This window comes from Hesperophylax consimilis, chromosome 13, assembly GCF_061612785.1.
Source record: "Hesperophylax consimilis isolate HC1 chromosome 13, BYU_Hcon_1.0, whole genome shotgun sequence".
NCBI classification, from domain to species: domain Eukaryota; kingdom Metazoa; phylum Arthropoda; class Insecta; order Trichoptera; family Limnephilidae; genus Hesperophylax; species Hesperophylax consimilis.
The window spans coordinates 20,455,075-20,472,189 of record NC_142848.1 but is presented as its reverse complement, the minus strand read 5'-3'; the positions used below and the strand labels follow the sequence as shown (position 1 = coordinate 20,472,189).

Here is a 17,115-nt window from a genome sequence, read left to right as displayed (position 1 = left end):
TCGCTCAAATTTAAGCGTGCTAAATCGGCCTTTCAATCCTTGATAATCCGCAACGTAGTTCCTTATTAGAAGCCGCGTCGAGACGTTAGCAGTGACACATGTCAAATTTGATATTACCGCCTCTCAATTGCCTACTTTTAACAGTATGGACTTCGATAATTCATCGAGCGATGTGCAATGTTAGTAAAGAGTTTTCCAATAAGAGGTGTTATTTTGAATAGCCCGCTATTTCAGTAGATGTTACTTTTGAAGCTGTCATTTTTTAACATTTGACAAGTAAAAACTACGCCATTAATAAAAATGGAATGATACACGCTTCAACAATGCATTCAAGTTATTAAAATTCAATTGAGTGAATCAAATTCAAATCATCTTGAGTGATGAGGCCCATTTCCACCTCGGTGGCTTCGTCAACAAGCAAAATTGTCGCATCTGGGGCTCGGAAAACCTAAGAATTATTGTTGAAAAGCCTCCTTATCCATAACGTGTGACTGTTTGGTGCGGTTTATAGTCCGGCGGAGTCATTGGACCTTACTTTTTCTAAAATGAGGCTGGAGCAACAATTACGGTGAATGGATTGCGCTATCGAGAGATGATTAATGATTTTTTTACTGCCGGAATTGGATGGTATTGATCTGGACAACGTTTACTTTCAACAAGACGGCGCTACGTGCCACACAAGCAACGAAACCATTGATCTTTTACGATTGAATATCAAAATAACACCTCTTACTGGAAAACCGTGTACTTGATAAAGAATTATCTAAAACAGTCTAGGAAGGTATATAGGAATTATAAAAGTTTCCATGTGAGAACAATTTGTTTTCAGAGTTTGGTTGATAAACCAAAGCAGACAGCATTTTTTGCTGTTGGAAACAGTGCCAACAAAACAAATGCTATTTACAATTATTGTCTTCGATCAACACCATTTTGATTGACGTGGAAAACTTTATCGAAAATCAACTCGTAAATTAAACATGCAAAAAAATTAACTGCGGTCGCTGAAATTCTGAAACATATCCAAAAATATACAACATTGCGATGACAGTAGTTTAGTTTTGCAAAGAAAAAAAAACACGTTCATATATAAAAATCAATACTTACTTATTATTTAAGGCAATACAATTTATTTAATATTCGTGGTATAAATAAACTACATACAGTAATTGCATGTCACAGTATTTAAGCGTAAGCAAGTTCTATATTTTTTTAAATAACCATTTCTTTGGTACTTGATCTTGAAATTACGACAAAAGTATAAAATGAATACAAGCTCTAGAAGGATACAGAAGTAGGAGATACAAGTGCATACAAAATATAATGTGTAAGTTTAAGTAGAATTAGGTAAAATTAATTTTGATTGAAAGGATATGATAAAATTGCCTTTTTATACCGTCCAATTAAATAGGTCCCCCATATCTGCGCATCTCTTTCTAACTTCTTGTAATCCAGGTACAAGTGAGTGTTTGAAAAACTCAGTCATGGTATTGTTAAATTTAAACAGAATTTTGGAACGTGTAGCTTTCGAAAGTGTATGGAATTCAATAAGGTTATTTAAATCAGGCCTGTCTATACTAACAGTTACAATTTTGAACATAAATATTACGTCGGATATAATTATTCGATCGGTGAGTTTTGGAGAAGCAGTAGACTGAAACTTAGTTAACTTAAAATTAAAAATAGTGATACTATAGACCTCTCTGGGAATTCTAGCATAGATTTTGCTCTGCAGGTGCGTGATAATGAATTACAGTCATCTATGCATTAAGCAGCTGGATTCATCCGAATTATATTGTTTGACAAGAGAGGGCACCACTAGTCCTGATTGTCATCTCATGCTTTTAAATATTTTTGTCACAAGAATGTTGCAGTACTTTTTGAATTAAAATGTGCTAATTCAATATTATTCAAAATTCTACTCTCTTGAGAGCTTGTCGTAACTGATAATTTCATGGTGCGAATGCAAGTGTTATTGTGCTGATTGCCGTCCGCTGCCGAATTTGGAGATTAAGGAATCGTTGCAATCTCAATGCAAGTGATATATTCGGTGAGTTCTCAGTTTTTTTTTTGTATTTGGTGGTTGGATGATAATTTGTCACGTTTCTTGCAGAGTGAATTTTATCAACCCATTTCTATAGGGAAATAATTATTCCTTGATGGTCTGTGTGGCTTACAAGCAAGATCATCACCAAGTTTTAATAAATTAAATTTGTGCTAAGCTGCGCTAGGCTAGATATTCCAACAAATAATATATAAATACTCTTCTTATTTTATCGTAAGCAATTTTTTCAACTAATAAAACAATATTTCCAATCATTTCTATAACTGGCTCTATTTTTTCCGTCCTTTCTGACTGTCCGGCATCCCACTTACAGAAAAGGGTATTTCTCCCTCAACCTTGTCCATTCAGCAAAGAAAACATCTTCACTAGTTAAATTATAATCAATTTTCTACCCTAAGAAGGGGCTCTTATGTTTGTCCCTACTTGAAACGTGCCTTGAATAATATCATTTGTTGTTTTCGTGAGGGTTTCTAAGACTTTCAAACTATGATTACCTCTTCGTTCTTTGCGTCTTAGTATATGCACTCTTGTATTACTCATTGAGTACACAAAGGGAAACAAGAACACTTACGTTAACAAAAAACCACAACAACACTTATACCTACTTCTTTTCATTCATAATTATTTCTACATAGCTAATTCAAGTAAATATCCATATCTGTAAATTATACATCATCTCATTTTTACCCAAGTCAATAGTCAACAGGGTTTTCCAATAGGAGGTGTTATTTTGATATTCAATCGTAAAAGATCAATGGTTTCGTTGCTTGTGTGGCACGTAGCGCCATTTTGTTGAAAGTAGACGCTGTCTAGATCAATAACATCCAATTCCGGCCATAAAAAAATCATTAATCATCTCTCGATAGCGCAATCCATTCACCGTAACTGTTGCTCCAGCCTCATTTTCGAAAAGTAAGGTCCAATGACTCCGCCAGACCATAAACCACACCAAACAGTCACACGTTGAGGATAGATAGGCTTTTCAACAATAAATCTTAGGTTTTTCGAGACCCAGATGCGACAATTTTGCTTGTTGACGAAGCCTCCGAGGTAGAAATGGGCGTCATCACTCAAGATGATTTGCATTTGATTCACTAAAGTGAATTTTAATAATTTCGATGCGTTGTTGAAGCGTGTGTCGTTCCATTTTTATTAATGGCGTAGTTTTTACTTGTCAAATGTCAAAAAATAACAGCTTCAAAAGTAACATCTACCGAAATAGCGGGCTATTCAAAATAATACCTCTTATTGGAAAACCCTGTATATTGCAACATGTCTTTCACGAAGTTCCATTGGTTCAGGTGGCTTAATATCGCCAAATTTAAGTACAAAATTTGCAATACACTACTCTGGTTGAAATTTGTATGTAAATGTTTGTTTATTCATAATCTTAAATCTCCGAAAGTACTCCACCGGGGGCTTTTAAATTAAAACGCAACGTTACATCATAAATTAAATGCACCTTTTTCATAGTAGTTTGAACGTGACCATTCTAAAAATTTTAACAAACCTTGTTGCTTACTTCGTTCAATTGGGTGACCGGATTACTCATCAAAATGATAATTTATCACATCTTTAAAAAGTTATATAAAGTCATGGAAATTGATGAAACAAAAACTTTATTAACTGGGTTAAGTAGGTTAGGTTAGGTTAGGTTTAAAAAAAAATTACATCGTTTCTAATGTCTTTATATCACTTTTTAAAAGTGTGTTTAATTGTCACTGTGTTGAGTTATCATGCAACCGTTCAATTGGTATCTCAACGACTCAAAAAAACAAAACTTTTCAAATATTTCTTCGGATAGAGATCGGTACAAATGCTTTGCGGTTCTCCAACTTTAGGTTTCCAGGCCCTTATCTAAATTGAACTCCACATCTGGGCTTCATAATAACACTGAGCCGTAGTACAGTGTCCAAAAAAGGCCGAATAAATCGTGGGGTGGGTTGAAAACAACCCCGAAACCACGGGATGGGATCCTAACCTACCCAGACCGTCGGAAAGGGGGTTATTACAGAACCCACACCGGATTTATAAAGCCAAGCTACAAACAATTCAATAACCTGAAATTCATTCCGTAAAAAACGCACACTTTACCAACGGACATATAGTAATACTATTGCCATGTACCTCGTTTTTATGCGAACATTTTGCTGAGTTCTCGTATGATTTATGTTTAGCTGTTTTGTATTTTGGATTTCTGCAAATAAATTATTGTTGGAAACTTTCGAATGGAAAACACATGCCTATTGATGGAGAATAATCTACATTGGTTTTGCTGGGCAATTTATTTCACGTTTTTATTCACGGTGATTGTGATGTTTTCATGTACTGCTGTTAATCGTTTTTACTTACTTTGGGTTGATGTTGATTATAGCCATTAAAATGTTATGTGAATATATCACGTATTTTTTTATCAATTACAACATTAGACACATATTCGGTTTTACCTTCAATTTTATTTAGCAATACTGCGTGTCCAGGGCGCATATTCATAAATATCAGATGCGTTATCCATTCGGCATATTTCGGCAGCGCTCAGTCGCTCGGTAAATTCCCTACGTTTCGTGACGATACGTCAGCTCTCACTTAATCCGTTTTGTTTTAATGTTCAAAGGCATTGTTTTAATGTTCATTAAACAAGAAATGTTTGTTTGTTTATATAGATTTATTTTACTGATTCTGATCATTGTACTAAAAATGTATAATTTTTGTATTTCACTAATAATTATTGATCTTAAAAACAATCTAAAATCATACATTCCAAAAAAGTTCCAACTGACCACCGCGTTATTCTGACACTGTGAAAACGCCACTGGCTGGTAAGACAGCTGGCACCAACGGACCAAAATTGCAAGGCGAGACGTCAATGCCGCCATATTCATTATTAAGAATGTAATGTTGGCGGCAAATCGAAAATGTTACGTTTTCAATCGCCGTGGAAAATTTATTCATCAACAACATTCATTAAAATATCTTCATTACCGCAATTTTTTTGAAAATTAAAAAATTCTGCGTATATACCCTTTTATGGGAAAGGAACGAAGCATCGCGGCGCGATGCGCCCTTCAGCTCGCGCTTCGGTTCGTAAATGTATACGTTAGTTATCAACAAATAAACATTTCCCGTTTAATACGTGAGTACCTGCATCGACGAAAATAAGTGATTAATTAAGAAAAAAATATTTATTTTTCCCTTGAAAAACAATGCACAACCTTTTAATTTTAAAACAATACTGATTAATAGAACGATAATACAAGACATATGGTCACAAATCTTCAGGCATCTAAAATTGCCGAAACCTCCCGAATGGATAATGCGTCTGGGCCTCGATTCTCGACGAAGTCATTCCACTCGAACAACGAGTAGTTCGACCTAGTACTCGTTGTTCGAGTGAAATGACTTTTGACATTTGGCGTATGTAATTATGTACCTTCGACGAGACTCGAGAATAAGAACTTCGACCAATGTATGTACTTTCGACGGAGATTGCGAGCGGCCTAGATTGGAGAATCGATACCTCGGTATTCATACTGCACTAGCAGGACTTATGGGAATGGATGTTGGACACGGTGGTAAAATAATATAAAGAACTTTTTTTCGAGATTATATTTTTTTTCATATAAAAATATTTTTCCATAATACAAACATGGAATAAATAAGAAAACTTGAAGTGGCTTCCGTATAAATTTGAATAGAAATAAATGTACTACTAACTTTGTAAATTTGTACTATCTTGTAGAATCACCTTAAGAAATTAGGGTAGTTATTATAATAATATTACAAATTTCAGTATTATACTTATTTTGACTCAGTATACTTTCATTAACATTTATTTCTTATCGAATACCTACAAACTTTTTGTTAAATAAAAAAAATTGCTTGCTTCGAACAAAGGATAATTTTTTTTAAATGCTGCAAATTTTATGGCTCAAAAAAGCTTACATGGTTTCATCATCCTTACAAGCGGTGGGGTAATATTGAACACACAAAGAAAGAAAAAGAGAGGACGCGTGTTGTTAAGGAACTACGTCATTTAAATTAATATACCTCTTTCACTAATTAACACGATTTGGATTACCATTATTGAGTGAATAGTTCAAAATATAATTACATTTTTAAATCGATTTCAAATATTTTTTGGTAAATACCTTATAATGTCTAATTCAGTCGGCCTTTAAATTTTAAAAAACATCTATTTCGATTATGTTTTCTTGAATGAATGAAATGAAAATGAATGAAATGAAAATGAATGAAATGAAAATGAATGAAATGAAAATTAATGAAGTGAAAATGAATGAAATGAAAATGAATGAAATGAAAATGAATGAAATGAAAATGAATGAAATGAAAATGAATGAAATGAAAATGAATGAAATGAAAATGAATGAAATGAAAATGAATGAAACGAAAATGAATGAAATGAAAATGAATGAAATGAAAATGAATGAAATGAAAATTAATGAAATGAAAATTAATGAAATGAAAATGAATTAATGAAATGAAAATGAATGAATGCAATGAAAATTAATGAAATGAAATGGAATGAATGAATGAATTGAAAATGAATGAATGAAATGAAAATGAATGAATAAACGAATGAAATGAAATCTTAGAAGTGGAAATCACCCCATTTTCCAGCATCCGATCGAGCTGAAACTCGGCACATAGACTCGTTTTTGATGACAATGCATTTTATCAACATATCTATTTTGGTGGCACTTCAATGTGACATTTTATAGAAATTGATGGAAAAAATCCACTAGTTAATATACTATTCAGTTGGGATTTGGCTTAGGTGTTGGTATTGTTGACTCAAGTTCATTGGGATGTAGGTTTAATCTTTAGTCAAACAAAAATGTATATTTTAAAATACATCTTTTAATAAAATAATTAAATTCAAACCAACTTTGATTTCATTGAACCAGATTTCATGCAGGAATAACTAACGCATATCACAAACAACCTAAATTTGATAATATTATTGTTATTATTGTCTGTCAAGATAGAGTTGTGCAGCAGTTTATCCTTTTTGCCTACTACAAACGGTGTGACGGTTAGTTAGTTAGGGCACTGTGCTGCGTCCTCTATTTTATCATCGTAGGCATAACATAACGAAAACATAAATTGAATAAACGGAAGGGGAGAACCTCCTCCCCCTCTCACCGTCCCCCAGAGGTGGGGTGATAAGCGAGGGTTACGGGAATAAAAAATAATAATCTTTCGTTTATTATGCGCAATGAGTGAGGTAAACTTGGCGAATGACCATTTTGTATTCAAATGTTTATATAAGAGAGAGAATGAAAGTAAAATAGGCACTCGTGGGTATTATCTTGAATTTTTTATGATAACATTTCAGCAATTTACACATCATGAAACTTTCAGAATTTAACCTTCACTTCGTTTTGTAGTCACAGCAGTAATAATGTTTTACATTAAATGTTGATAATTATTTTTTTATCCTTACGTTTCAATCCAATAAAAAAAGTTACTTCATATATTAAATCTAAAGATCACAAATACAGGAATCGATAATTATCTTGGTTTTTGATAGCTTTTTCCAGAATGAAATATATTTTCAGTATCGCCCTAGTTAATCACCCGATTCAAAATCGAAACGTTGCTTGAAATAGCTTTAGCCTTGTTTGGTGACCAGATCTGCATTACCAGGTACTTCGTCATCTTCATCTATGCCTCCTTATTTTCAGCCTCACAGCATAACCCAATCAGGGACGCTTTTGTCCTACTGACAACCAAACGCTTTGCTAGAAGTTGGGACTATTATGCGGTATTCACATTAAAATAAACTTTCGCACATGAGATCCCAATAAGGCTAACATTATCTCAATTTGTAACATAAAAGAACGAAAATACGAAGCTTATAATTATTTTTATTACTAGTCTGTAACATCACTTAAGCCAACTTGACTAGTTCTTCAAATGTACAAAAAACGTGCAAAAAGCTTGTTTATTTCCCGGGATGTTTCACATCTCGAGTGGTGATGTGTGTCAGATTCTAGTCTCGCATCCACCCCCCGAAGCCTTAACAATGCTGGAGGCAGTAACGAAGGGGGTGCTCTAGGGGTCGGAGGCTGTATCGCAAAACAATTTCAAGCACCCTCGCCGGAAGTACCCATAACACTTTTGTGTTGGTGATACCGCCTGTGAATTAAATTATTTTGGTTTTCTTTTTAAAAAATGCTGCTGGCATTTACTTACAAAATAAGGTATTTTCACAATTTTTCTTAGACAAGCATAAATTAAAAAATTACGTTAAATTTTTGTGAAATCAACGATCTCTAAAGGTTTTGAGCTATAAATCGCAATACATCAAAAATTAATCTCTGCTCCTCCTAGATAAATATACTTTTCTATCAATTTCCATGATCTGCGCTAGTATTAGTTATAAAATTGCAAAGCTTTTAGTTCAATTTTAGCCCTCCACTACTGGCGTAAAAGGTTGAAATAAAATGTCTGTGGATGACACGTCCCGTTTTAATCCGTTCCTTTTGCGAAGAAGAAGCAGATAAAGCAAAGTGAATAACAATATACGGCGCTTACTTACTTTACCCCGGAAAAGACCTATAACCTTTAACTATGAGTTTATTTGCTTTTCGGTTTACTTCAATTACTTCACAGTTTAAGGAATGTTAAAATTTCTTGCGCATGACGCTACGGCCATGTTTAGTAGTGAGTATTAAATTTATCACTAAATACCACGTGTTATAAAACTTAATATGATTGTAGGTAGGTACTTAAAGCTGTGTGAATGTTGAAAAAACGTTAATTGCAAATATAAGTATAAATAATAAATTATGTTAGTTTTAGAGAAGTAGTGTGAAAAGTGGACCTAAAATCCGAAAAATTGTGTTTCTAATTTTATCTTATTTAATAAATCAAAACTAAAATTTCCTATGAAATCATTAGATTTGAAAGTAGGGACCTAAATAACTATCTTCTTAATAATAAACCATATATTTTATGTAACATAAGGAATTATACAATTTATAACTTAATTATAAACCATATATTTTATGTAACATAAGGAATTACACAATTTATCACTTAATTATAAACCATATTTTTATGTAACATAAAGAATTATACAATTTATTACTTAATTATAAACTGTATATTCTATGTAACATAAGGAATTATACAATTTATCCCTTAATTATAAACCATATATTTTTTGTAACATAAGGAATTATAAAATTTATCTATTTAATTACAAACCATTTATTTTATGTAATACAAGGAATTATACAAATTGTCCAAAGAAACATCACTATCTCAACGAAAATCTTTTTTGAAAAAATGCGAATAAGAAAATCCAAATCATCGCGATCATTTCAAATATGAAAAAATAATATTTACTAACCGTTAAAACGGCCACCATCTTGAACCGGAAACGGAATATACAATCAAATTTTCAGACAGAAGAAGTGCAAAACAGTTGAGTTAAAACAGGACTTCGCTACGCTCAGTCAATGTTATGAATGCGAATCAATCAAAAAGTTCATGCCACGACAGAGTTTTTAAATCAATGTATCCTATCATTCCTGTCTGCCTACCCCTAAAATTCCTAGAAATGACGAGATGGTTAGTTAGCTATTCAATCCTTCATAATGATTTTGGCATCAAAAATACTAAAACTTACGCTTCCCTTATCCCCAGGTCTGAAGACCATCATCAACGCGCTGCTGCACTCCTTCAAGCAGCTGGCCGAGGTCATGACCCTGACTATCTTCTGCCTTATGGTGTTCGCCCTGTTCGCGCTGCAAGTCTACATGGGCGAGCTACGGAACAAGTGCGTGCTCAACATGGTATGGGAAAACTACACCTCCACCAACATGTCGGACCACGCGTGGAAACAGTAAGTACCTAGTTTTCTTATCTACATCAACTAAACTATTCAGGAAAATATATTAAACGTTGGTGAAGAAAAAAAACATAAGATTAAGATAAATTTAAACTTAAAATATAGATTTAAAATTACAGAAAAATTAAAATAAAATGAAATAAAGTAAAAAATTGGTATATTAATACGTTAAGTAATATAGTAATTGACTAATCCAATAAATATGCTATTTTTTCTTCTCAGTATGTTAACTACTCTACTAAATACTTTAACTAACCTACTAAATGAGTTAACCAATCTACTAAATACGTTAACTAACCCTAAGTACGCAATCTTATCTACTGTGTTACCATTCATGGTGACCCTAATGACCTTTCGCCCTATCCACCTTGCCGGCATATTATGGGGACGACTTGAAGGATAAGTATGTGCCGAATAGCTGAAAAAGATGGAGAACTCTGCTTCAATCCGTCAGTTTGAAGCGGAATTGTTAACTTATGTATTAAGTAAATAATATAAACATATCGGCAAGATATAAAATTAGGCTATGAGGCACCCATTGAACCAGCCTCATAATAATACGAAGAGACAAACTGTTTAGTCAATAAGAAATAGTATTGCACAAGCTTTTCATTACTTTGAAGATAACCTTATTTTCTAGGCACTTTCTTAAGCCGACTCCTTGATTTATAGGAGTATGTTTCAATGAATTGTTGAGATTGAGACAGGGTGAAATGAACTTATGTTTTTTTTATCTGTCTTGAAGCAATCCTTTATCTTCTTTTGAAAACGTTTCTACTTGAAACGTAAAATAGAAACTGACATAAAATAGCTCATGAAAAGATACACAAGATATAAGCATTGCTTATTCAGTCACAGGGGGTTGTTTACCTGTTGTATAAACTTCAAATAATAATTATCTCTCATCGAATTTCGGATTTTTTCCAAGGTATTTTAAATGTTCTATATATTCTTCATTTATATTATATTATAGATTTCATAAAAACGAATACCATTTTAAAAAGTAGATAAAATTATCTTTTAGATTTTTCCATTCGAAATATAGTTTAATACTCAAAAAGTGCAATATTTTAATTTCAAACATGAAAAATGAGTTTAAAACAAACAGTTTTGATCAAAACGTCGCAAAATTTCAGAGAAATATTTTTAAAAAAAAACACGGTCGTTTAATTTAGGGAGTTTGCAAGAAAACTATTACCTCACTTTTCATCACGTTTTTACAAAAAAAAAATATTTGTTTTTAATTTCCGGGAAACAACATCAATAAAACTGAAAATTTTAACGCATAGCGTGCAAACTTCAAAAAGTTTACTTCTTCGGGATACGGTTACCAATACGTGCAGTTCTTGTAAAATATGGACCATAAAATTCAATTTGACTACTGACATAACCGATTTAACCTAACTTTATGACATAATATGAAAATAGATTTTACAAATGTTATTATTATATAAATACTTGTCTAAAACTGACAAAAAATAACATAAATATGTTGAATTACAAGAATATAATAGTAAGTTAAACATTTTATGAACAAAACATGATCTGTGAACATATGTCGAGAAGACATAATAACAGCTGTCAACCGCGGCTTTCGTGCTTTAAGAATATTATAATGTGCACGCGTGAAGTCACAAAAAATATTGTTGCCAAATTTTAAAAATAAAGTCAAAGATATATTTGTATTGGAAGCTCAACTTTAACAATCTTTATACAATGTGTAAGAAAACACCGTTTAACGAATGTGAAGGGATTTTACTTTAGTAAAGCTATTAGTAAGAATGATGTGTACTGAAAATGATTTATATATTATGATATTTCGTGAACACCTCTCTAGGAAATCCCGGCGTGCGCACGTAAATTTTAAAAATGTGTTATTTCACAACTTATCCATTAAAAATAATATATAGTATACTTCCGACACGTTCCAGAGTGGAAGATACTCTCAGTATCGCCCTGGTGTAAGACCACCATCCAAAATAGAAACGTTGCTTGAAATGGCTGAAACTTTTGGTGACCAGATCTGAATAGCCAGCCAACTCCCCTACCTTCCCCTTCTTCGTCTCCTTCCCCTCCCGCCTACCTTATGCCTCACAACATACCCCAATTGGGGATGCCATCTTCTCACTGGATCCAGACGGTTAGAACCAGTTGGGACTCTTGTGCGGTATTCACATATAAGAATACAGATAAAAATAAATATGTAATAATTAGATTAACCTAATTTTTGTTATTGTGTTTGATTTGGTGTTCTTAAATTATTAAAAATTCTCTGCCTTTTGTTTTTATCCAGACTGAAACATTTTGTTTGATTATATATGTTACAGTCATAGTGATTAAATAGCTAATTTACATAATGACCGGTCATTATATATAATAAAAAATTGATTAGATAATGTGATAAATTAATCACTTTATCCGGATATTATTCGTAATATCGGGTCAAGTTAGCCAAAGTAATAAATACGGTCCAACTGACTTGTTACCCCCCTATCCTAACCTAACCTAAGCTTTAATAAAGGCAAATTGAAATATAATTTTATAATCTTTACTTTTTAAAATTTTGCTTGTTTTATTACTTTATCCAAGTCTTCGAAGGTATTATATAAAATTGCTAGTTAATGTGATTAATTTTGTGTCAAATATCACTTTGTCTAAATTGGGTTAATAATGGCTGGATAGTATATATAATATCCGGATTTATTACTTTGGCTGTAACATATATAAAACATTGGTGTATTCTTCTATTTACATTATTGATGTAGGCATGTAAGTTTAATTGCGTAGTACTTAATTGTAGTACACAGTTTAATTGCGTAAGGTATATCTGTATTTCCGCAATCGCTGCTTAAACAGTGAACCTTGTTAGTAGTTGTTAGTTATTGTAAAACCTGACGACAAAATATACTATTTAAATGCAAATTTTACTTGTTGAGTTCTTCTTGAGATCATTGTCTTTACTCGAGCATAAAGTTAAGACATCGCTCCAAAGCCGCATAATTCAAGAGAGAAATTGTTTCACTTTGAAATGTAACAAATATAACACAACGTCTTGCACAATACACAATATGCATTCCAGATGCGCTAAAGTTGCGGTCCGCGGCAACAGTTGCCGGTGGAGAGGAAAACTTAACGTTTATATAAGAAAACTTTAAGTTACTTTAGCACTGGTTAGATCGCAGTATTTCCGCTGTGAACAATAGGTAAATCGAAACTGCCGCTTCATGTTTGCCCAGTGGCGTACTTTGAAATATCTTACCTTCTATCAAGAATATTAGTACCTACACCTGCCAAAAGTTCACCTCAAGGAGGGGTTTTCAAAAATGAATATTTTTAATAGTATTTTTTAACCCGCACAAACAATATTGCCCGCCATACACCTTCAAATATAATTTGAAGGTGTGTGGGACGAATTTTTCACGAAGTTAGATCAAATTTGTACGATATTCGTCTCGCAAACCTTCAAGTATACTTGCACAACTCTCAGCCTAAGTATCCTTGTTAAGTGTGATTATAGCTCTATAGTGGGCGATCGTCTCAATTAAATCTGTAGGCAACAATATAAACCCTCGAAAGGTGATGTTTGTAGACATTTATAAATATTTCGTGTTAGGTGGGTATAGTGTATTTGAGGTTGTTTCGAAATAAATAAATAATTTTGCACAGGTGAAGTTGTTTCACAAAATTAGTACCAATAGCTCGTTTGATGAATAGTTTCGACCGCAAAAACATTTATAATATACATATATACGCAAACATTAAATTGTCAATAATTTATTATATTTCATTAATATCGTAGCACTCGCACGTGTACAAGTGGATATATATTTTAAATGGTAACTTACGATGTTAAGTAACAAGTAAACCTTGTTTAAATGATCTAAACCAAAAAACAGAACTATTTGCAGATATGATTTGAGATTTTCACGGCTTAAAGTACAATACTAATGTTTTTTGGGTTACTATGCCGTGTTGCGCTTCTACCTTCTTTAGCCAATATATGCCCTGATGGTAGACACTGAAACACTGGCTAAAGATGGAGGAAGAGCAACACGGTAAAATAAACCAAAAATTAATCTCGATAAGATAATTTTTTCGTCTTTGAAAACATGAAATTATTTTCGCTTACAGGATGCTTTCGCCATGAACGATTTTACCAATCATATTTAACCCTTTTAAATACATAAATTTATCGATATCACATGTTTTCATATTGCTTGAATAAAATATATTTTTAGGTAATGAATGAAACAGTTTTTTTGTTGTTTTTACCTCTTTTAAAGAGGTGGTCGAAACTTGGACACGGGTAAGAAGTAAACTTGGAATAATAGCTATAAATAATGTAATAAACTGAAGGTTCTCCTGAAAATTCAGTGAATATTTGTTGAAACTCGGACAAGGGCAGGAAGAAAGCTTTGAATGCTATAAACAATGGCAATAAGCTGAAAGTTCTCCTGAACATTTAGTAAATATTTGGATAGTTTAATTCTAAGTTGTCAGATTAAACCACCAACGTTGAAAAATTCAAATTTAAATATCTCATTAAAATATATTCTCCTTTCTGTCCGTGAAGTCGACACGCCCCTGAACTTTTCGTGCCACCCCCGCAGGCAAAAAACCGCCCTTATTTCTCGCAAGTGGGTGGCTTTCTTGATAAAACTGTCGACTTAAAATAGTTTTCTTCAGACACTACTTGCATAAATTGCCTCTATTTTCAGAATCTCATCGTACTCCGAGTGCACTGAAGTTGAATTGAAGTCCGTGGGAAAGTTGTTTAAGTACGATGTTCATAGATAATAAATGAATTATTGGAATAAGTCATTACAGATACCTTGTCTTAATACTATGTGGCCACTTTATATTCAAATGTATAATACTAAATCGTACCTTTTCGTAAAGTCATAAATTGTCAAAATACACATTTGGACTGTGTGTCTGTCTTTATTAATTAAGGTATGATTTTCCGAATTGGAACTGATTTTAATAATGCGGTAAATCGATAAAGTACCTACTTTTACAAAAAAAAAATTTTTAGATTTCTTTTGTATATATTTCTTTGGTACTTTTTTGTGCTTAATACCTTCAATAATTTTATATTTTTTTACCAGAAAATTATTTTTATGATAAATTCTATGTTTGAAATGTCTAGGTATTACTAGGTTTATTTGTTTAATCTTGACTAAATTGATTTACTAACATGATATTTCAGTATTTTAAAAATCTTAGCCGAGATCGTCGGCCTCCAATATAGCGTAAATCAATTAAATTATACAGGAGGAAATACCTAAAATTAAAAGACTCAAATTACACGGCAAAAATTACTCGTGTAGAAATTTGCATATTTACCTAATAATAATTTGCATATTTACCTCTGCTAAATTCGGTTTTTTGTCTTCTTCTTACCCAAATACATTCTTACAATAATAATATTTCAGTTTGTGGCGGGATCGAAACAGTTTTTTTATGTCGTGCAATTATTCCAATGGTTTTGTTTTAGGTTCAAAGTATTCCAGATGTGGTAACGCACAATATAAGCAAGGGGATTATTTACAATAACGAGTTGAAACTGTTTTTATCTTTGCGAAATATTATGACTTGGCAAAAAATATTTTAATTTCTCTACATCCACAAAGACGTTTAGAGGGCACATTAATCAAATAGTTTGCTCTGCAATTTATCATCAGTATTTTTTTAACTTTAATTTTTATATTTTATTGTTGGTTATAAGTTATAAGCCTCATTAAGTTTGTATTGATTTTTTGTATTTTGCCGTCATCATCAGGAATCAGAGGATAGTGTGGTCAGTAGAAATCGCCCTGGTAAAAAGCATTATACAGAATCAAACGGTTGCTTAAAATGTTTTTATATGTGTTTGATGAATAGATCTGAATATCAAGGTACTTCTATACCTTCCTCTTCCCTGTGATCTTTTCCCTATCTCCTTCACCCTCACAAAATACACTTATTGAGGATGCCATAATCCGAACAGTAGGGAGCACTTGGGACTTTAGCGCGGTATTCACATAAAACCAAAAAATTAAGGTCATTTCCTAAAGTCAGCTAGAGGGGAGATTCTGGTTCTCTACTTAAGGATAAGGAATTGTCCTTAGCCTTAAAATAAACGACTTTTTCGTTATCTAGGGGCGATTCTGGTTCTACGTATGGATAAGAAATTGTCTTTAACCTTAAAGAGAACGACAGGATGGTGAGGAGTCAAAGGCCGAATCCTTGGGATGTAACCATAAAAAATGAAGGGAAACAGTAGGAAAACGTCAGAAAAATAGGTATTTCCCAAACCCTGCTAGAACTCTCCAAATGTTGTAGGCACAATCATGATTCTTAAGTTCATTACCAATTTTAAATTTGCCAAGAGTTACCAAACTAAAATTATAGAATTCTGATTTCATATTCAACATTTTAGTTTAGTCTGAAAATATCATGAACCATCGTAACCTTTATATATAAGCTTCCCTAGTAAACGTCTTATCAAAGGTTTACAAACGATAATTAAGAAATACGATGATATCATTTCTGTCAGTTGCAAAACAAAAGTGGGCAATTTCATTTTGTTTTCGTTTAAGCCCGTTGTTGGTTTAGATTAGGAAGGGTTATTATAAAAGCGCTATCTCACTCACACTCAGATTACGGCTTTGGTCGGAGCTTTAAGCATGAACTGTGATACTGCTTCAGGAGTGACTCAGCGGCTTGAGTTAATTGCTTAATCGACTGAGAATACTTTCCTATGAATAGTAAGCTAGCTAAGTTTAAATTTCTAGGTCTCTTTGCTTTTCATAGTCACTAAAGAAGAAATATTTAATGGAAAAATCTAATAGTAGGGACTTTTCTCCTATGCCAAAAAACTACTTTACTTCAATTAGGCAACTGATATACTTTGCTGTGTGGACACAGTGATAAAATTACACTTATCATTAAGTATTTGAGATTTTTGGGGAGCAAGGATCGGCGGAGAGAAAGGGGGATTGTACGAATGATGCGAAAGTAATTTCTTATTTCGAAATATAGGAAATCTTTAATTATTAGATTTTATCTAATAAATAGTAACCTGCCGATAGTTATATAAAGAATTGTAGAAAAAGTTATATAAGGATAGTTTTAGAAAAAAGTTACATAAGCATAGTTACATAAAGGTTAGAGTTTGAAAGACATGGATATA

General features: G+C 32.6%; 1 protein-coding gene across 1 annotated transcript in view; it reads left to right on the top strand.

Moving 5' to 3' along the window:
• NaCP60E (Na channel protein 60E) overlaps positions 1–17,115 on the top strand; it is a 593,779-nt gene that overhangs the window by 515,866 nt on the left and 60,798 nt on the right. The window contains exon 5 of the mRNA XM_089638853.1: positions 9,737–9,935. Within this exon, the coding sequence (XP_089494979.1) occupies positions 9,737–9,935 (199 nt within the window). The remainder of the gene's footprint in view (positions 1–9,736; positions 9,936–17,115) is intronic.